Below are 22,301 nucleotides of genomic sequence, written 5' to 3' on the forward strand. Positions count from 1 at the left end.
TTTTTGATGTCCTGACACAGCTACTGGGCATGGCTCTACTCCTGACTGGCATGGCCTGGGGCCGGCCAGCCACTCCATCTGATCTACCAGGTCTACTAGTCCAATTTGCATCAGATTAAAGACAAATTAATGAAACTAAATGTGTGGCCTTGGGCATAGATGTTTCTTGGACCATGGTGTTTTCACCTATTAAAATCAGGAGACTGGGCCGGCTCGGTGGCTCACATCTGTAATCCCAGCACTTTGGGAGGCTGAGGTGGGCATATCACCTGAGGTCAGGAGTTCAAGACCAGCCTGGCCAACATGGTGAAACCCTGTCTCTACTTAAAATACAACAATTAGCCAGGCATGGTGGCGGGTGCCTGTAATCCCAGCTACTCTGGAGGCTGAGGCAAGATAATTGCTTGAAGGTTATCTTCAAGGTTACAGTGAGGCAGAGGCAGTGAGCTGGAGGCAGAGGTTGCAGTGAGCTGAGATCGCACCACTGCACTCCAACCTTGGTGACAGAGCGAGACTCCGTCTCTAAAAAAATAAATAAATAAATGAAGAGACTGGACTAGATGGTTTGTAAGGGCAGAGGCATCATCGTGGTGTGGTTAAGGGCGCCAGTTAAGACCACCTAGATTTGAGTCCTGGCTCTGCCACTTGCTGTGTGTATGGCCATGGGCCAATGACTTGACAACTCTGTGCCTCAGTTTCCTTGTCTGTAAAAGGACCATAATATAGAATTTACCTCATGGAGAATTTACCTTCATTTGGAAAATTAAATGTAACATGTTTTTAAAATCTCTGAATAGTTAAAAAATACGTGGCCAGGCATGGTGGTTCATGCCTATAATCCCAGTACTTTGGGAGGCCAAGGCAGGCAGATCACTTGAGGTCAGGAGTTCAAGACCAGCTTGGCCAACATGGTGAAACCCCATCTCTACTAAAAATACAAAAATTAGTTGGACATATTGGTGTGCACCTGCAATCCCAGCTACTTGGGAGGCTGAGACAGGAGAATCACTTGCGCACGAGAGGCGCAGGTTGCAGAGAGTCAAGATCATGCCACTGCACTCCAGCCTGGGTGACAGGGCGAGACTCTGTCTCAAGAAAAAAAAAAAAAGTGCTGCTCTTAAATGGACCATTTTATCAGTTTTCTTTTTCACGTTAGAGATTTTTTTCAGTGGAAAGGTGTGTTAGGAATCATAGATTAGGTTCTATAGAAACAACTGAGAAACTTTTATGGTTTTTCAATATTATAGGAAGATGACAAAATGAGTTGTTCTGAGGATTAAATGAGTACATAGATTTTAAGCAGTTAGAACAATGTCTTACTCTATCAAACGTCATGCAATGTTTGATATCTAAAGGGACATTCCTTATGATGAGACAATTTTCTTTTCCTCCTCCCCCTCTGCCTTCTCCCATTTGGAATGGGATTAAGAATTATGCTGGAGAAGAGGACACAAGTAGGCTCATCCATTTCTTGAAAAGGAAAACAGGGCTAGTCGTTGCTCCATCTTCTCAGAATTCCAGAAAGGATTTTGATCTATCTGGGCATGTGAAAAGGAAACTAAGTCAGTAGCAGCACTGGCAGTGGGTGGCCAAGCTCCTGAAAACTGTCACAGGGACTTCAAGCTAGGAACACACTTCAAAAGAGATGCCAACTCATGCCAGGAGCAGTGGCTCACACCTGTAATCCCAGCACTTGGAGAGGCCAAGCCAGGAGAATCTCTTGCAGCCAGGAGTTTGAGACCAGCCTGGGCAACATGGTGACACCCTGTCTCCACAAAAAATTAGCTGGGCATGGTGGCGCACGCCTGTAATCCCAGCACTTTGGGAGACTGAGGCAAGCGGATCACTTGAGCCCCTAAGTTTAAGACCAGCCTGGGCAACATGGTGAAACCCCATCTCTGCAAAAAATACAAAAGTGAGCTAGGCATGGTGGTGGGTGCCTGTAGTCCCAGCTACTCAGGAGGCTGAGGTGGGAGGATCACTGAGCCCAGGGAGGGTGAGACTGAAGAGAGGTGCAATTGCACCATTGCACTCCACCCTGGGCAACAGAGTGAGACTCCATCTCAAAAAATAATAATAATGAATAAATAAACAAATGCCATCTGTCACTTCTTAGAGAAGCTTTCATTGTTGTTTCCTTTCTCATTTATGAAAGAGATGTCCACCATTTACAAAGTGGTAGAATGAAGCCTTTTCCTCTGCCCTATTCAGAGTCCTGGTGGAGGGAAGAAACAGTTGCTAAAGGGGAGCACTTTTTTTTTTCTTAATGCCCTGTGTTTTTCATGCTTCACAGTCTTTTGAGGGCAACAACAACTATGACACACCTGAGCTGCGGACTTTTCCAGCTCTCTCCACGCGATTCATCAGGATCTACCCCGAGAGAGCCACTCATGGCGGACTGGGGCTCCGAATGGAGCTGCTGGGCTGTGAAGTGGAAGGTAATTATGATCTCCAGAGTTAATTCTCATTCCTTTTTAAATTTCCTCTTCCATGCATTTAGGCCCCTGATGGCGCCTTTGCAAATTGCCTACCCTTTTCCCTTGGGAGGCCCCATATCTCAGTGCCCGCCCATCAGTGAGGCTCAAAGCTCTGACACATGTCACAAGGCAGCACCTTCACAGTCCTACTTTTGTCTTGGGTTGTTTGACTCTCCTTGGATTATGTGAGATTGTCTCTCTTTACTTAAAAAAAAAGAGAGATAATTAATAGAGTTGAAATTCACATAACATAAAATTCACTACAACTCGGTGGCATTTAGCACATTTACAATTCAGTTGTACCAACTCCCCTCTTTCTAGTTCCAAAATATTTCCATCACTCCAGAGGAAAACCCCTTACCCAGTAAGCAGGCAACTTCCCTCAACCCCTGGCAACCACTTTTGCCTTTAAATATTATTTAGAGGTCGATATCTGATCCAGTTTCTATCTGCAGTGTTGATTACCAGCACATAGAAACAGAAAGCAGCCTTTGACAGACTAAGACACCAAGACATTATCCTGGATGAATATCTTAGGCTGCTGCAGAGAAACAGAACTTTACATGAGACAACGTGTCTGAAAGTAGAGTGACGTTACTGCCTACACTTAGATTATTATATGAAGGTCATATCAAGTACAAATTCAGTCCACACGCCGACCCCATGGCTGCACTCTCTTTGAACACATAATGAATGAAATGAATGTTTTGAGTTGGTTATTGTACCGTTTAATATATGTATGCACTAGAATCCCCATCTGCCTTAGATTTGGACATAAATGAGTAACCTACACCAGTTTTTCTATCCCCATAGAGGTCTTGCTCCAGCCTAGCTTCAAGAATGACTATTGTTGGCATCCAGATGTTAATCAGCCGAGCATATATGCTCACAGTTGTTTTGAAGAATGCGTTTTAATGTCACCTTCTTGCAATTTTACAATTATTTGTGTCTCAAGCTACCAAATATAATTATATTCCTGAGCACATTAAATACCATAAAACTTTACTTGTGCATGACAGAATCTTCAGCTATCAATCACCATACTCCTGAATAATTCATAGCTACTTTTTCAATGTGTTTATTTAAAAGCAGGCCATTTTCTCCCATTCTTTACTGTGTGGTTGTTTCCATATCTGTAGTCATGCCCTAGACACCTAAATTATCCAGGCACTATCAACACAGACCAAGAATGTCCATGTGCCAGGACTTTGGCAAAGGATGCCAAGAAAAAGAAGGGATGGGTGGACTCCATTCACTGCAGATGCGTTCGTTCAATTCACAGAGAAACGTGGTCATCTGGAAAGGGAGTCTGCTCTCAGGATGCGAAATCTGTAGCCCGGATTCTGGAAGGCGATGCTGATTTAGGAGGTGGAGTGAATGGAGGGTTGAAAAGATAGCCTGCTGGAAGTTTTGAAAGCACCCTTGCAAAAATTGTAAGGAGAATGTGATGACAGTGAAAGAGATCTGACCTAACTGACTCCATCTTGCTTCTAACCTCCAAGCTGTCCTTGTTCATTCCTGGGCGTAGGCCAAACTAACTTTAGGAGGAACTTCTGGTTTAACTTTGAAACAAAGACAATAACAGCTCTTTCCCAAAACAAACCCCCTTCCTGCCTGGGTACTAGATTGCCTTTGCAAGGCTAACGAATTAGCCACAAAATTAGAAATTATGGTTTAGGGGAAAAAAATGAAATTATGGTTTAGGGGTCATGCACCTGGAGGCTGCAAGATTCTGAACCTCCCCAAATTGCTCCTGGGGATAATGTCACTGTTGTAAAATCTAAGATCAGGGCTTCAGATATTTTGCAGACCCTGTAGTTGACGGATCAGCTGGCACTACCCAGATCAATCAACTGGCTCATCCTGCCTTGTGTCCCCACCAGAAATTGACTCAGCACAAGAGGACACCTTCAACTCCCTGTGATTTCATCTCAGACCTGACCAATGAGCACCTGCCACTTTTCAACCCCTACTCACCAAATTATCCTTCAAAACCTCAACCCCAATCAATAATAGAACCCCTATCTCCCATACAGTTGTCTCCGCATGAATTAAACTCCTTCTCTATTGCAATTCCCCTGTCTTGACAAATCAGCCCTGTCTAGGCAGCAGGCAAGGAGGACTCATTGGGAAGTTAGAGCTTCCACTCTCTAGTGTCACTTCTGTAGTGAGGTAGAAATGATCGGTGAAGGGATTTGCCTACAGATGTTTCCAAGCACTCACAAAAGTGAGGACATTGCCTTGGGCCATATGTGAAACAAACATCTGGGGAAAGTAATGTCGAAGCTTTTTGATATGATTGGTGAAAAGAAATGCTTTTCTTCTCCCTTCAATCAGTAACAGGCCCTTATTAAATATCTACTCTGTGCCTTGTTCTAGGGGAGACACCTAAGGGAATGCAGGAGAAAGATGCAGTCCACTCCAGCCTCCCAGGAGTGTCTGTCCTAGGTGCCAGCACTTATATTTAAGAAATAAAGAACCACAGGCTGGGTGCAGTGGCTCACGTCTGTAATCCCAGCTACTCGTGAGGCTGAGACAGGAGAATCTCTTGAATCAGGGAAGCGGAGGTTGCAGTGAGCTGAGATCACGCCATTGCACTCCAGCCTGGGTGACAAGAGCGAAACTCCAAATCAAAAAAAGAAAAAAGAGATAAAGAACCCCAGAAGATAATATATTTTCAAATAGTAAAACTGGAACATACATATCATTCGCTTCCTCTTTTTTTTCCGTTGAATCTAGTGAATCTAGCTAGCCACTACCTCAGGCCATTTATAATGCGGAACTCCTCCTTTAGAAACAGCTTGATGAATGCAGAAAAATCAGCAAAATGAATAGAGTTTTAAATACTTAAAGGTAGCACATTATCAAGAGCAAGGAGAGCTTAAGGAAGAAAGACAACTGTCTGGCTTGCCAGAGAAGATGCTACTGATTCAATGAGAGCAATACATAGAGGCCAGAATACGGGTGTATGTGTTTTACAAAAAAGTCTGGATTGCAGGCCTGAATGGCATGTATGTTATTTGCACATGGTAACTTCTTAGTTATTACTGGTGTGTGTCTTTGGGCCATTGAAGAAGCTGAAACTTAGCTCTGTTTCTCCACGTGCCATAACTCTGCTTGGTGTTTCAGCACCATTCAAAGAATGTCAGATTTTTACTGAGAAAGCAGCAGTTACTGACACATTCCTATTGGCCAGAAGAGAACAGCCCCCAGCCACCAACATCTTGTATGGTTCTCAGACATCACGAGAACTATCCATTATCTCAAGTCTTATAAAGTGAAATGTAATGCCAAAAACTGTAAAATATTAAACAGATTGCAAAAATGAGTAACAGGCTGAAAAAAAAGAGCTGAATGAAATTTAAAGGACTTCAAAAGCAGTCTTTGGTTAATGTTGGATACCTTTCAACTGCAAATTCAGAGATATAGGAATACCTGTGAACAGTGGAATGCAGTCCTATGAGAGTTCATGTAAAATGACCCCGGGATATCTGAGACAACTTCTCTCACACACCTGCCCTGGAGAGAGGGCTCACAGTTTGAGAAGCTACTTAAAGAGAAATGGAATCAGTGTTTTTTGTTTGTTTGGTTTGGTTTGGTTTTAAAAAGCACTATTGCATTAAATGTGAATGTTGACTCCCTTCGGGGAAGAATTATAATATAAACTTAGCAAACTTAGTCAGTACTAAGAATATAAAAGAATGTATGACAAGTGAGTGCTCTAACACCTCGAAAATGAAAGGGAAAACATTTCAAGCAAAATCTCTATCTTCAAAGTTCTCAACTCCAGGGTCCTGAATAAATAACCAGTGAGAACTCAAGAGCTTTTCAGAAGAAGGATGTTTATGTAGATAACAACGTATAAAATGCTAAGGCAGCCAACTCTACTCAGCAGATATGAATCAAATACCGAAACAAAGCAGGCTCTGCTATTGTACATTCTGCAGAATCCAAGCATATCTAGCTCCTGAAAGAGAGGCAAACCATGCCCCTGGCCTTCTTACCGCAGATTAAAGTTTTCTGCATAAGCGTTAGCAGATCCAACAGCCAGAGGCTTGAGAATACATTTCCAAGGTGTGAGATAATAATCCTTGGATCTTGTTTCAGCCCCTACAGCTGGACCGACCACTCCCAACGGGAACCCGGTGGATGAATGTGATGACGACCAGGCCAACTGCCACAGTGGAACAGGTGATGACTTCCAGCTCACAGGTGCAGAAACCATCTTCATCCCATTGCTGTACCATTTCAGTTCGTGTCGTAGTTGGGACCGGCTAACGCCTGTGTGTGTGCTTATAACTCCGCATGGCAAAGAGCTGCCCAGGAATAGAAGCTGCCTTGCCAGAACACGTGCATCTTCATTTCATCGTGTCATCTGGATAGACGAGTTGTTCTTAGTAGCCACAACCACTTGAAACAACAATTTGAGCCATTTTCAGAGCCGAAGGCTAGGATTATCTTAACTGAATAAGAATTTCTCCATGGCTAAATGTGCTAAACTGATCCTTATTTTCAGGCCCCCCTCCCCTCATAACACGTGCACCGCCCCTACATAACCACACACTTCAGAATGTTTATTTTCATTTTCTAATAAGGACAAGTTTTTTTGAGTGGATCCTTTATCCAACGAATGGATAAAATTAGGCTTATATTTGAAGTGCGGCTTTTAGGTTGGGATTTGGCAAATCATTATACATTAACATTTACAAAGGCAGAATTAGTTGCTATTTCACATCACCACCGGCCGGCAAACACATCAGCGATGTTGTGTGCCGAATGTCTCACTAATTAATCTAGAGTATTACTCTCTAATCTCCTAAAACCCTAAAAGCTAGGAAGTGACCTTCTCTTCCACTTGGAATGGCAGAGGAAGTATTAGGCAAGTGGAGAAATGGGATTACACCATTTGGAAATTGGCCAAGGCACTAGGGTTTTCACCCTGTGGTTGCAAAAGGTATCGTGGGACTTTTACTGCTCCCTGGGTCAAAATGCAGTTTCAATAGCATCTGACTCTCATTTTAGATTAAAAGTGAGCTTTTGAATGCAGGTCTGCGTTTTTACCCAGAAGGGACTCGGAGAGCCCACATAATTAATTTCCATGGGCAAAACTGAAGGCGTTACCATGTAACTTCATAATAGGGCCATGTTATTGGCTAATGCATTCGTGCAAAATCTGGAAGGAAATGTCCTACAGTACATTTCCAATTATTTCAAAAGCTCTCCTCTGAAGGAGCGAGAGAGCTCTGCACTCTGAGATGAAATAAAGAGTAAAAGAAAGAAAAAAAATTGAAAATCTACCCCAGAAATTTGGTACTATAAACTGGGTTTACATTTAAATCCCACCCCCTAAAGCTGTCTCTCTCCAAATTTCCAGAATAATCATTTACATTCATATGGCCAATAAATGTCACATTGCTATGAACTTTTGAATGCTTGTATACAAGCAGCCACAAGCCACAAAACTTAGTTTAATTAATGCAGAGGCATATTCTGTGTAAGATGTCAAGTTCAAGTTGAAAACTCAACCGCTGATATAAAAAACAGAGTACTATTCCATGAACCAAGTCCTCTGGAAGCTTCCCGGGGTTGCCTATAAACATTCTGCCACAAACCTCAGGCTTTTTACAGACCCTGTCACACATCCATAGTGAAATTTCTCATAAAAAAGGAATGATTGCAGGATCCCAGTGTACCCTTTCAATTGCCCTCTTGTGGAAGGGGTTCTTTTCTTCATAAACCCTAAAGTGGTCAGTTAATATTGATTAGAAACAAAGCCTCAGATTTACTCCTCATATCAGAACAACCAGCCTTCTCATTTTTGCATTAGTTCATGACTGAATCAATTGAAACTGAAGCCTTTGAATGAAATAGGGCGAGTATGTTAGCCTGGAGCAAATTGTGTATGGCAGCGAGTTACAAACCACAGAAAATGGGTCATTTATAGTGGAAACACTGACAACCTTTCAAAACTGTAAGGTTTTGCTTTACCTACAGCGTTCAAATTATTTCTTTGGTAGATAGAAGAAAGTTCATTCTGATTTTTTCTTTTTACATATCACCATGACAAAAAAAAGTTATTCCCAGATCAGCACATTTGTCTCAATAATTCTATAAATACTCTCATATATTAAGAACCGCTGAGGATGTTGATAAGGCCTGTCCCACACCTCCATCAAGAAGAAGTCATTTTAGAAGACATTTTCATGCTTCATATCCATTTATTGCAAGAAGGCAATCTTTTTCTTTTTAAAACATTTTGTACTTTACAAAACTATTTGCTATTCTTTTCTGAAAATGGATGTGCTCACATGCCATTGTTTGCAAGGGGCAAAAACCTCACCTAACCCAGACACCTTTTTATATGGAAACTACACATCTCCTATGCTCACGAGCAATTTTGCATCCTTTTTGCTAATTCTGGCACAGGCTTTGCTGTCAGGACTACAAACGTTGGATGTTTATTGTGATGAAACCAAACCAAGAGCGTTATTGCTTTAACTCTGATAGGTGGAACATGGAAATTGGGATCAATGCTGTCTTTAGGGGTTGTCTGTTCCTTAGCACAGGTGTTGATTTAATTTATTCTCCTGCGGTGACCTACCTGTATCTAGAGGGGAGAAATATTGTAGTGAAATGCTTGTTACTTACAAACCACGCCGAATTCCAGGTGTACTCTACCAAATGCATGGAAAGGAGTAGAATGTGCTCTCCCAGACCTCCTAGCCAAGGTGAAGATGCTTCCCTGAAGTTACTCATTTGCAAATGCCTTGGAAATCATTAGATAATACACTTGGCCTCAAAGGCACCAGACAGCTAAATTTTACGTTGGAGCTGTGTATACCCAACAGTGGAATTTGCTTCCCAACCTATAGCAAAACCGATTATGCATATCAGTTTTAAAAAGCAAATTTTCACCTTGAATCTTTCTCCTATAAGACCACGGGGAACAGAATGCTAATGTATTCTGGCCTCCCTCCAATTCTGCCATTATAGATTCACCTTCTTAACCCATAGTACATATAATTCCTTCTTCCTAGTGCCTGCCTTGTTGAGGCCTTGCACACATGTGACCACACATCCAGCATATTTGCTGGGAGAACTGAGGTACCGTGACTTGGTGCTGCAGTTGATTAGCCTAGAAACCTTAAGACCATTCCAAGAGCACAATTTTATGGCTCTCTGATTCATGCTATGGAAATGTAACATGATTTCTGATCTGTGGGAACTGCCAGATAGGCCTGGCCCGAATAAAGATCATCACAAATCTTTATTGAATTTTATGATTGGGAAGTGCACAATTATGGCACCCTGTAACCACCTCCAGAACTTTCCATAGTAGTCATGGGCCCACCCCATTCACTTACCCTGAATTGGTTCAATACTGTATCTGGATATAACAGGTTACTTCCAACCATAATCTGCATCATGGATAGACATAAGGAGAAACAGCTTTCTCAAGCACCTATGTAATAAACAGCAAACCACTGTTTCCCAAACTCAGTGGGTTATAAGACTCATCTGAGAAGCTTTCAAAAATACAGATTTTGGCCGGGCATGGTGGCTCACACCTGTAACACCAGCACTTTGGGAGGCCAAAGCGAGAAGATCACTCGAGGTCAGAAGTGTGAGACCAGCCTGGGCCAGATAGCGAGATCCCTGTCTCCAAATATATATATATATATATATATGTGTGTGTATATATATATATATGTGTGTGTGTGTGTGTGTGTATATATATACACACACACATATATATATATATATCAGCCAGGCTTGGTGGCACACACCTAGTCCTGGCTACTCAGGAGGCTGAGGCAGGAGGATCCCCTGAGCCCAAGAGTTTGAGGCTACAGTGCATGATGGCACCACTGCACTCCAGCCTGTGTGACAGCAAGACTCTGTCTCAAAAAAATATGGATTTCAAAGCCTTACGCCTAGAGATTCCAATTCTCATTTAGGTCTGGAGAGGACAGGTGGATGGGAGACTGCAATTTCAACAAGCGTTCTGGTGATTCTTATGGTTGGGCAAGTTTAAGAACACTACTTTACAACAGAAGTATAATGATGAACAGTGGGAAATGGGTGAGTGAGTAAAGAGGTGGAAGAGAAGGTGAAGCTAAGTCTCAATAGACAAGGTTACAGCCTGTCCCCTGACCAGTGAGATGCAGTAGGCCTGCACTCATTGGAAACTCACAGCAGTCAGGGTATTACTTGTTCAGTCTGTGAACAAGTTTCTCCTGTTCTTGTTCACAAGAACTGGGACTGTGAAATGTTTCTCCTGTTCTCCTTTTCCTGCTGCTTCCTGCAGCTTCTCCAAACCACATACAGGGCAGAGTATTTGTCCTTGAGGAAAGTAAACAGCTCCGGTAGCCAAACAGAGGAGGAACCCATAGCACCTTACTTTAAACCCTCAGTTTTCCAGTTTTTAAAATAGGTTGTGGGGACTAGCCTTGCAACTTCCCTGAAGGCACACACCTGAAACCTTGGAAAACGATTTAAAGATTAGAGGTTGAGGTCAAGTTTAATACCCAAGTCACCGAGGAGGTGATTTTGCTTTTGCAGAGGCCTTTGCTTTTCACTGTTGCAATTGTGTGCTGTGTTTTGTCTGGGAATCAGTGAGTGGCCATGGAGTGAAGTCCCAATTTCTGGGTGCCTTCTGAATGCTTTGTAAAGAAAGGTGTTAGGATACGTTGTCTACTTGAAAATTGCAGGCTGGGCACGGTGGCTCACACGTGTAATCCTAGCACTTTGGCAGGCTGAGGTGGACGGATCACTTGGGGTCAGGTGTTCAAGACCAGGCTGGCCAATATGGTAAAACCCTGTCTCTACTAAAAATACAAAAATTATCTGGACATGGTGCCACATGCCTGTAATCCCAGCTACTCAGGAGGCTGCGGCAGGAGACTCGCTTGAACCTGGGAGGCAGAGGTTGTAGTGAGCCGAGACTGTGCCACTGCACTCCAGCCTGGGCAACAGAGTAAGACTCCATCTCAAAAAAAAAAGAAAGAAAGAAAATTGCTAAGAGATTAAAGTGTTCTCACCATAAAGAAAGCCCAAAATAGGTTTATGAAGTAATGCATATGTGAACTAGCTTGATTTAGCCATTCTACTAAGTGTACCAAAACATCACATTGTATGCCATAAATATATACAACTTCTATTTGTTAATTTAGACAATTAGTTTATCTGTAAATTTTTAAAAGAAGTATGTTAGGTAAAAAAATGGTTTATTTGAATTTGATATTGTGATGAACAAAATTGAAGGGAAACAATTGCTACCACTGAAATTAAAAGGATTTTTCTATGGAAAATATTTGCCTCTGATAGACATTTTAAGTGTACATTTTTCTCCTGCATATTCGCTACCGTTTTCTTATTTTTGCATGTTGCTGTTTTTGTTTTTCAGGTGGCACCACTGTGCTGGCCACAGAAAAGCCCACAGTCATAGACAGCACCATACAATCAGGTATCAAATAAAATATGAAATGTGGCAGATTCCATGTACCTCTCTCCTCTCTGCGGCTGCGCTCCTCGCTTTCAGTTTCCCTGAAAGTCCTAGAAGGAGAGATGCCACACAGCATCTGGTCTCCAAGCATGAGCCATAAATATTGCTTTCCTTTCATCCACATGTATATGCAGCAGGGAGTGAGATTTCCTTCTCCATCAGTAATTGCCAAATGGTGACAATCCCAGCTCTCCACTGAAGGAACGGAGTAACATACTTTGTTTAAACGCAGCACATCTAGGACATGGATTGTGTTTGCAAACTACAGGAGAAGGAAATCTCACAGGCAGCACAGCCCGACTATTTATTTTCATCGCAATCCTGCAAAACCCAGACAGGCAAAGTTTGTCAGTTTTGCCTGCCATGGAGTTGGCAGTTTTACAACAGCGTTTCCAGTGGGCGTGCCATGAAACGGGGTTCAGGAAACCGCAGTTTATAATTGTGCATGGAGAGAAGCACACCCTTGGGAACAGCACCTCCTCATCCTTTTATTAATAGAAAAGCGTAACGACTTTTAAAGCCCTTGGTTTGCTGTCGATCAGGGGCCAGTCACGGTTAAACGGTGGCCTTCCTCTCGCTGGCCTTTGTGTTTAGTTAGTATCCTGTAAAATTCTTCCCGGCAGACATACACGAAGGGAAACAGTCAGTATAAGCAATCAGAGGTTTTAAATACTTTAAAGTTAATCATTAGAGTAAGGTGAGCAGGTCAGTTTTCCAGCTTTCTCCCATTTCCTCTATTGAAGCCCTCTCAGCCTTGGCCTCTGCAGTCATTTATTAATGGGGCGTGTGGTGTATATCAATGTTTCCTCAACGCTATGACACTACCCAGCTAGGCAGAAAGTAGAAAGGGCCGCCCTAATTAGTATGCTTTCTTAAAGGACGCTGTCACTGTTGACCTGATTAAACTGCAAAACAAACTTCTCTTCGGTCGAACTTAACCCCCAGCTGCCCTGTAGCATGTTCAGGTTGACAAAATTCCTGCTACCACACAGCCCAGACACCCCCTACAAAACCAAGAGATGAAACAGAAGAGTCACTGCCGAAATTCAGAAAATGGTGTAGTCCTACACACATCTGAAGTTGTAAAATGTGGCTTTCAAAGACTGTGTGGGCACCTCCCATAACTGAAGGTACTCATGAGAACAGCCCTGCCTCTCCTTTTCTTTGTACCTTTCCTGTAAGTTCTCAGCCCTTGGGAAGATTTTCTGTGGATAAAGGGTAATGACCACCAGTTGGTTGTCTATGTCCTTTCTGGGATAGGGAAGAGGGGTGAGGTGAATAAATGAAGTTCTGATCACATAACAAACCTTTTAGCTGTTGTTGCAGTTTCTTCTCTTGCCAGAGAGGTAATTAAAGCCACTATGAAGTTGCCAGCTAATTTATTTCATCTCATCCCTCTTCTCCTTGACGATGAAAGGGGGTAGGGATCGTTAAAAAAAAAAAACAGAAGTGAACAAGAGCTGTGTAGAAAATGGAAAGTTATATCAGATTCCAAATCTAGGTAATCTTCCCTGAATGTTGAAGGTCAATATTGTCAGAGCAGGAGTGGTTTTGTTAACATATTTGATTTGTGCACAATCTCAAGGTCACTTTAGGGATGGCTTCTCAGAGTGGCCAGTCATTCCTATCACAGAGTCTACTGTGGTCAGAGGGCAGGTGTGCAAATTACAACAGTAGGACCTATTGCTATCACCCTCTGAACAAGTTCAGTTCAAACCACACGGGTCTACTGATCGGGGTGGTCTGACCCGGTTTGAATTTCACAGTCAGTGCAGAGTCCTTTGCAAATTGACTTGCTTTCTTGTTTCTCCATTGTCTAAGTCATGAATCTGGACTCCAAGTCTCTGTTTGTGGCTAATGGACTGTCTGACCTTCCTGGAAGGAGTTCTGTTGATCGTAACCTCCTCGCTAAGTCAATGCCCAGAATATTGCACGGGGACTTGAGCATGCTTCAGCCAGGGGTCAGGTCTGACTCTGAAGAGCTGACCTGGTGGCCCAAGTCTCCTGATACTTTGATCCACACTGTTCTGCAGGATTCAGATTCTTCAAGTGTCGTCACAAGCAGCAGTCAATGAGACCTCAAAACCTTCATCATAATTCCATTTTGCCATTACAGACTCAACTCAGAGTCTTACGATTTCATCTTACTGATTCTCATCAACATAATAAACTCCATGGGCATGTAATATTTATATACTTTTATGTAATCAGATGCAGAAAAGCTGGTTAACCCTCCACCAGCAAGTGATGGGATCCTTATATTTTTAATCCAGTTCTCTCTGGTGAGAGCTCTAACCCTCTGAGCCTCCTCCAGCATTCCTGCAGCAGCTCGGAGTATATTCTTCACCGATGATTGTATGGGCCTGAGCACCTCTGCTTGTTTAGACTGAAAGACTAGTCTATGAATAAGTGAGTTAATCTGCTCTATAGAAGTTTGGAATATCAGATTTAAAAATTAAATCCTTATGCATGCATGTGGTGCTAATGATCCAACTTCAGGCAAGATGGGTTTGGCAAGCACAGCTGGTACTTGCTCTCAGAGGCTATAAATTTGTTTTAAGTTCAGAATATTGTTTCCTGCTATTTTTAAGAGTCAAGAAGGGATTTAGCTGGATTACCCCCATTGAATTTAATGAGAGTTGTGTGCCCCTCCAGGGCTTGGGTAATATTTTGAAAACGTAAATATCAGTAGTCCTATATGTTTGTTTCATTCATTCATTTGCTTTTTTTCTTTTCTTTTCTCTCTCCCTTTCTCCTTTCCTCTGTCCTTCTCTCTTTCTTTTTCCTTTCTATAAATGTTTATGGGTAGTTTGTGTGTTTGTCTTTCTAGCCAAGCTGAAAGGTCACTCCATAACCCTCCCCAACAAAAGGCATTGATTTAAAAACATACCCTTTAAATAACCAAATTGCCACAAGTTACGTGATCAAGACAAGAGGATAAAAGGGCAGTAAAATACAAAAAGAGCAATTCACCTTGTTAAATGTACAGGATGAGGAAGGACACTGGAAGGTAAAGGCAGACTGTCATTCTCTGAAGCGAGAAGAAGTGCCTGAAACATTTTTTCAGGCAAAGGGGTTCCATGTCCTGGTCATTTCAAAAATATCCAAGTTCCTACATTTTATGATAGCATCAGAATATTAATAGCCACAATAATGGATGATGTCGTTTTCTGTTCTATAGATAATAAATGTAATGCATTAACAAGGTAAATATAGGCAGAACTGTGTGTGCTGGGGTGGCTTTCATTATCCTGAATGTGCATGTTTTATAAAGTGTATTTAAGCAGAAAAATCAATACCACACACACATTAACATGTTCCGATATTAACATTTTCTAACATGAGATTATGCAACAATACACTTTAGGGTCGTGGGCATTGGCATCCAAGGTGGCTCAATCATTCAGTCACCGTTCAGTTGACTGTACTTCATCTACATAATTCAATCTTGCTACAGAAGAGTGTGGTAAATTTTGGAGCGGGTTTCCCATGCCTTAAGAAGTACTGTTTCATGGCTATGATAGACTAAACCTGAAATATATCTCTCCGATGACACTATAGCTGTGAAAAATATAGCCTTTTTGCACTAAATGTAAGTACTCATGTTAGACACATCACATAGCTTGCTAGTTTACTTTCCCCAGCTGGCTCTGTCTAGCCTTTGGGAGGTCAAGGCATCATTGGGAGAATCCAGACTGCTCCTTTTTGATAGTTCTTATGGCGAATTCCTTCCAAAATTTGACATTAGCCCTAGAAAAGGGTTCCTTACAAACTAAAAAGGCAAAGTAAACCATTCTTATCTATTCCATAAATCTTCCCATTAAAATTCCTCCTGCCATTGGGGGAGGGGCTGTAGAGACCAGGCTCAGAGCAGAAAGCGAGATACTTTGTATTAAACACGAGCAAGTTAAAGAGCTCAAAAGGAGATAAGGTCTTGGCCTGACCCTAATACAGCATCTAATACCAGACTTCCCTTATTGTTCATAGGGATTCTTTTGAGGCTTATTTTTAAGTTCAACGGGCCAGACGCCCCAGGCGCCTCCCTGTTTGTTTCAATGCTGCCATCTCGTGGACTGCCTACACTCAGTGACGAGCCTAGAGGCCCTTCGTCACCGGGGAAAGCAGCTGCGTCTGTGGGCTTCGTTCTTTATAGGGAAGATGAAAGAAGGGAGCAGAAACCTGAGAATTTCGTCTTTAGAATTTTTTTATTGTTAGCTTATGTTTACGAAAACAACAGTCATACTTGGGATAAGTAGCGATGATTTCATTTTTCCCATACTTAAAAGTTCAGCTCCTTTCAAAAAGAGGCTGCGTAAAAGTCAGGCTGTGGGTTTTAAAAACACCGTAGTCCAACAGCACCTCGTAGGGCACACACAAGGCAAGTCACTCCCGTGAATTCATTCACGCTGTCTTTTCAGATTCCTAAGGAAACCTTTTGAACATTAAAAAAAAAAGAAGAAAAGTAAAGTCAAAAACGGGTAGCTACTGAAATGGGCTTTGGATTTAGATGACCTTGCATTGAGGTTTTAAGCCGGGTGAACAATTTATATGTAAATTTAGAAATTAAAAAAGCAGAAATTTATACTTAAATTAATCGACTTTATAGAAAGCATGGAAGAAAAAAAATAATCTTAAAATGCTTAAGAGATTCTAACCCTGACATTAAAGACCTGAAGCATGAACTGGTGAGGTGGAAATAGAGAAAACCTCCTGGGTGAGGCATTTCGCCAAGTTACTTTCCACTTTTGAGGCTTCATGGGTCAATCTCTAATTAAGATTCTTTTCATTGGCGGGTATCAACTTATATGATTCATCCTCAAGAACAGAATGGCTTTCATATTAAATACTGTGGAAATGGGGAGAGTGTTGCAAATGTAATATACGTGCTTTAGAAAATAGCCTTCCTGGAAATTTTATGTAAAGCCAATTTGACAGGCAGTCCATAATCCTTTTAAAGCTGGATTTTTAAAGAAATTACTAAATGTGATTTTGCAAACATTTTGACATCTCCATGCATCTTTTGGTTTCTTGGTAATCCTGGCTTTCCCAGAATTTTCAAACAGACATAAAGTTGTATAAATCATGCTTTCCATGAATGAATGAAGGGCTTTTGTGACCCTAAATGATCAAATGTGTCTTTCTCTGCCTGTCTCTTGTTTTTACTTCCCACCCACTGAAGAGTTTCCTACATATGGTTTTAACTGTGAATTTGGCTGGGGCTCTCACAAGACCTTCTGCCACTGGGAACATGACAATCACGTGCAGCTCAAGTGGAGTGTGTTGACCAGCAAGACGGGACCCATTCAGGATCACACAGGTAGCACAGAGTTCACTTCGGCTGCATGGCTTTGCAGATTCTCTTTGATTCCGAGGCTGTGTTACTGGGAGGGCTTCTAATGTCTGTGAATTTAGGGGAGTGGGAAATACTACAGGCATTCACATGTGCCCTTATTTTCTGGAATTAACAATGTTTCTTTCCCTAGTACAAAGAAGCATAGGGCAAATCATACTAATGCCCCTTGAAGTTGGCCACTGATTGGCCTCCTTGAAAACAGCAAATTGGGCAAGGATGTATGCATTAGCATTCATCTTATACTTTTTTTTTTTTTTTGAAACGGAGTCTCACTGTTGTCTGGGCTGGAATGCAATGGCATTATCTCCGCCCACTGCAACCTCCGCCTCCCGGGTTCACGCAATTCTCCTGCCTCAGCCTCCCGAGTACCTGGGATTACAGGCACACACCACCACAGCCGGCTAATTTTTTGTATTTTTAGTAGAGACGGGGTTTCACCATGTTGGCCAGGCTGGTCTCGAACTCCTGACCTCATGATCCGCCCGCCTCAGCTTCCCAAAGTGCTGGAATTATAGGTGGGAACCGCTGCGACTGGCCTTATCTTATACTTTTTCTGAACTTCTTACTTTGGGCAATTTCAACCATATTCACAAATGGAAAAGAAATAGTAGAATGAATTCTCTATATGCATGACCCTGCTTCAACAATTATCAGATCATAGGAAACTTAATTTATGTCTGTCATCCCTGACTCTGAATTATTTTCAAACAAGTCCACCAGGCATATATTTATGTCATCTCATTTATTTTACAACTAAAGAAACAATTCACAATGCTTGCTCTCTCCACACCCTTGAAGGGGAGGTGGGGCAAGGTGGCGTGGGATTCTTATTCACTGGGGAAGGATTTAAAGTCTAGTGTATTTCCTTTCAGCAGGTAGAAACCTCACCATGCCCTAGCTCACAACCCTCCCACCACCTCCTGCCTTACTTTCTTCCTAAGATTAATTGGTGGGGGAGGAATGGGTTGGGGGACAGAAAGCTGGTAGCTTCTCCAGTGAGCTCTCTTATCTGCCCCCATTCTGCTACCCACCTAGTTATTTCACTGCCCAACTTGAGGTACAGTATAAAGGACCAGCAGGCAGGACATGGTGGCTCACACCTGTAATCCCAGCACTTTGCGGGGCCAGAGCAGGAGAATCAGTTGAGTTAGAGAGTTAGAGACCAGCCTGGGCAACACAGCAAGACACTGACATTACAAAATAAAAGCTTTTTAAAAATCAACCAAGCATAAGTGTGCACGCTTGTAGTCCCAACTACTCAGAGTCTGTTGTGGGACTTTGAGCCTAGGAGTTCGAGGCTGCAGTGACCTATGATCGCACCATTGCACTCCAGCCTGGGTGACAGAACTGGAACCTGTCTCTAAACAGAAAAAAATAAAAATTAAAAATAAAGAAATAAATAACCAGCCATGTCTGGCCCAACACACACACACACACACAAACACACACACGTATACACACTCACAGCAAACACCCAATCCACGAACTTCTGTGCCCACTCGGAAATACTTACAGAGCACTGCTTGCTCAGGTAGTGGCTTCCCAAAAGGTAACCCCGGGGGCATTTACTGATGCTAGGAAATCTCATTACATTCTCCCCATCTTGGCTCTTTGGGTGAGTGAGTCAGTGGACTGATGGCTGGGCCAAGGGTACTTCATGCCTTTCCCATTTTGTGGTTCACTTTTCTCCCAGTGAATATAACCATTAAATAGGTTGAATAGGCCTCCTTCTACCACGGTTACCTCCTTGCCTAATGAGAATGACAAGGAAATTGGATAAAATTGGACTCCTTCAAATCTGAGACACTTTCAATTGAATCTTAAGACAGGCAGTTTTAGAAAACTTAAAATACTTTGACTGTAAATGGCACTGTACATATAAATGGCATCAAATTAACTAAATGCAATTAGCCAAAATGAAGGCAGTAATGGTGGAAAAATTGATGCAAAGTGAAGCAAAATGGCTCAGTAGGATCTGACATTCAAAGGAGGTTAAAAGCTATGTTAGCCAGAGACAAAAGCTAAAAGGCTTGCAGAAGTAAAGTGCTAATTGAGAAAATGAAGACAGAGTTCCTGACCCAGAACTGTGATAAAACCCTTGAAAGGGAAAATATCAGTGCTTTATGTGTTAGAGTATCAGAGAAGGAGGGCTTGTCTTAGATTAACAGCTGAGAAGTGTGATTCCTTCAGAAGGGTTGGACTCTTTTGTTCTCTCAGCCACCCAGATTTACTTGGCAGTTGTGCCAGGTCAGCTCCGACTAGAAAGAACCCCTGCAGCTCTAGAAACACAATCATTTGTGCAGAGAGATGGGTGAGCCCAACATCTGAAAGGCAGGAACTACTTGTTAACAGGGAAAAGATCTAGATGAAAAGAGCCCTCCACGAAGCTCCCGCGCGTAGACTGACATTAGAGAGTAGATGGTGCTTTTTTTACAATATTATTTGGTGAAACTTTGCAAACCAGAGATTGGGTTGTTTAAAAAGAAAATGAACACTAGCTAGGTAAAATATCCTGCTGCTTAATTTTGAATATATTGAAAGGCATCCCATTTGCTTGGTTTTCTGCATTTGACCTCTAAGAATGGAACTAGGTACCTCCTTTCAGAGGATTCCTGAAGTCTGGCATCTCTCCCTGGTTCACTGAACAAGTGGTATTTGAGAAGCTCTGTTACAGGGCAGATGCTGTCTTGGGCACTGGAAATCACGTGTAAAGGAAAGACGTCCCTACGCCTGAGGAACTCACAGTCTGATCATGGTTGGGAAGTGACCACAGTGCAGTTCAGTGAGGACTTCCAATGGCAGAGGCCAGTGACAACGGACCATGTAAAAGATGATGGAAGAGGGGTCAGGGAAAGCAGCCCTGTCCAGACACCAGCTGAGCTAGGCTTATTTTACTGGCTTGTGTTTGGTATGCTTTGCACAGGTTTTTGTATGGGAAGTAGTTAGGTAGAAGTAGAGTATGCATGACTTTGGGAGCTACCTCCTTGCCTAATGAGATTGACAAGGAAATTGATGAAATTGGATTCCTTCCATTTTCACTGAGTAGAGCAGAAGTTTGTGGATTGGATGTTTATTGGAGTGTGTGTGTGTGCGTGTGTGTGTGTGCGTGTGTGTGTGTATGTGTGTGTTTTGGGCAGGACACTGCTGGTTCTTTATACCATACCTTAAGTTGGTGATGCAGTGACCAGGAGGAAAACAGGATGGAGGCAGATAAAAGGTCCATTGGAGGGGCTGCCAGCTCCCTCTTTGTGAAGAAGTGTGGATAAGCTGCAGGCAGTGAGCAGCCCCTGAAGAATTCTAAGCAGAGGAGCAACACAAGCACATTTTATTTGTTTGTTTGTTTGTTTGTTTGTTTATTTAAGACAGGGTCTCTGTTGCCTAGGCTGGAGTGCAGTGGTGTGATCTTGGCTCACTGCAACCTCCACCTCCCAGGTTCTAGCGATTCTCCTGTCTCAGCCTCCCAAGTAGCCGTACTGCCAGCTACTTAGGACTACAGCTATGTAGGAGCTACTACAGATGCCCACCACCATGCGTGGTTAATTTTTGCATTTTTGGTAAAGACATGGTTTCGTCATGTTGGCCAGGCTGGTCTCGAACTCCTAGCCTCAGGTGATCCAGCCACCTCGGCCTCCCAAAGTACTGAGATTACAGGCGTGGGCCACCACACCCGGCCACACAAGCATATTTAAAGACTACAGTGTGAGAGGGCAGGGACCATAAGAACTTCCTTAGGCAGAAGATTCTTGAAATCTGGCTTCTCTCCCAGTGCACTGAACAGGCATCATTTCAGAAGCCCTGTTACCTGGCAGATGCTGTGTTGGGCACTGGAAATACAGGTATGAAGGAGGGGGTCCCTGTGCTTGAGGAACTCTCTGTCTGGTTGTGGGTAGGAAGTGATCATGGTGCAGTTGAGTGAGGATGTCCAATGGGAGAGCATCCCTCTACCTACGTCCACTTCTCTCCTTCTTTCTAACACCCATTCTCTGACTGGCCTCAATAAACTTCGAGCAGTGACCTCAATAAGTGGGATTAAGACATGGCAGCAGCATTGCCAATTTCAGTCTTTTTTCCATAAGACTGGGGGGACGGAGGCACAATGGGTGTGTTTTTTTCCCATCTTGGTGGATTGATGGATCTTGATGGATCTTGATGGATCACCATCAAGGTGATCACATCTTGATAAATTAGTGGGCAAACAAATCCTAAGCGTGAATGGATCAGCTCAGTCACAGAGGACACCCTGCAAGGTCGGAGAGCGAGAGGGACATTCATCCTGCAGTATCAAACCTACTAGAGTGGCTAGAGTTGCCACTTGTGAACACCCTTCCCTTATGATTCCACCCACTGGTTTCAAGAAGGGTTGGCTCTCACATAAGCAGCCAGGTAAGGAAAGGAAACTGCCCGCGAACACATCCACATCCACCTGGACACTGTTGACACAGGCGAGCAGAGAGGAGTATGTGCCCACGTGTGCACAGTGAGAAAGCACCTTGCAAACACACAAGCCTCTTGGGCAACAAACACAACCTCCTGCTGCCCATTGAGGCCCGAGCAGCAGATTCACACTTAATCAGGTGAGGCATTAGAGAAGATGATTTCTATTTGCAAAGCCAACAGTGAAACATGGGTTGTGTGTTTAGACCAGGTGGTGGCAGGAGGAAATGTTCCCAGTGGGGGTCATTAAAAGTGAAGCCAAGAGAAAGTCCTCGCAGTTCAGCAAGTGTCTGTCTATGTTGCCAAAATGGCACGTTCTAATGAACCTCAACAAGGCAACCTTCCTCTCCTTGGGCCAGAAGCCCACCTCAAATAGGAGCAGGGCTCACAGGAGAGATGCAAGCTCTCAGGTGTGTTTAAGGAATTCAAAAACCGTGAAAACAAACTACGGGAAAAATAATCTGAACTTGAAAAAGTTTTTTTTAAAAGACTACTACATTATTAGGAAGAACTACAGGTTTATGATTATCAA

The 22,301-nt window shown here is 42.8% G+C and overlaps 1 protein-coding gene across 6 annotated transcripts in view; it reads left to right on the forward strand.

The window, feature by feature from the left end:
- The window catches only part of LOC105479920 (neuropilin 1), a 157,545-nt gene that overhangs the window by 125,149 nt on the left and 10,095 nt on the right, over positions 1-22,301 (forward strand). For 2 of the 6 annotated variants that reach the window (XM_011738246.2, XM_011738248.2), the window contains exons 10-13: positions 2,294-2,438; positions 6,585-6,689; positions 11,884-11,943; positions 17,162-17,299. In XM_011738246.2, the coding sequence (XP_011736548.2) occupies positions 2,294-2,438; positions 6,585-6,689; positions 11,884-11,943; positions 17,162-17,299 (448 nt within the window). Of the gene's footprint in view, positions 1-2,293; positions 2,439-6,584; positions 6,690-11,883; positions 11,955-17,161; positions 17,300-22,301 lie in introns of those variants that run through there. The other 4 variants (XM_011738247.2, XM_011738249.2, XM_071070232.1 and 1 more) reach the window with 4 other exon arrangements.

This window comes from Macaca nemestrina, chromosome 9 (genome assembly GCF_043159975.1).
Source record: "Macaca nemestrina isolate mMacNem1 chromosome 9, mMacNem.hap1, whole genome shotgun sequence".
Lineage (NCBI taxonomy): Eukaryota > Metazoa > Chordata > Mammalia > Primates > Cercopithecidae > Macaca > Macaca nemestrina.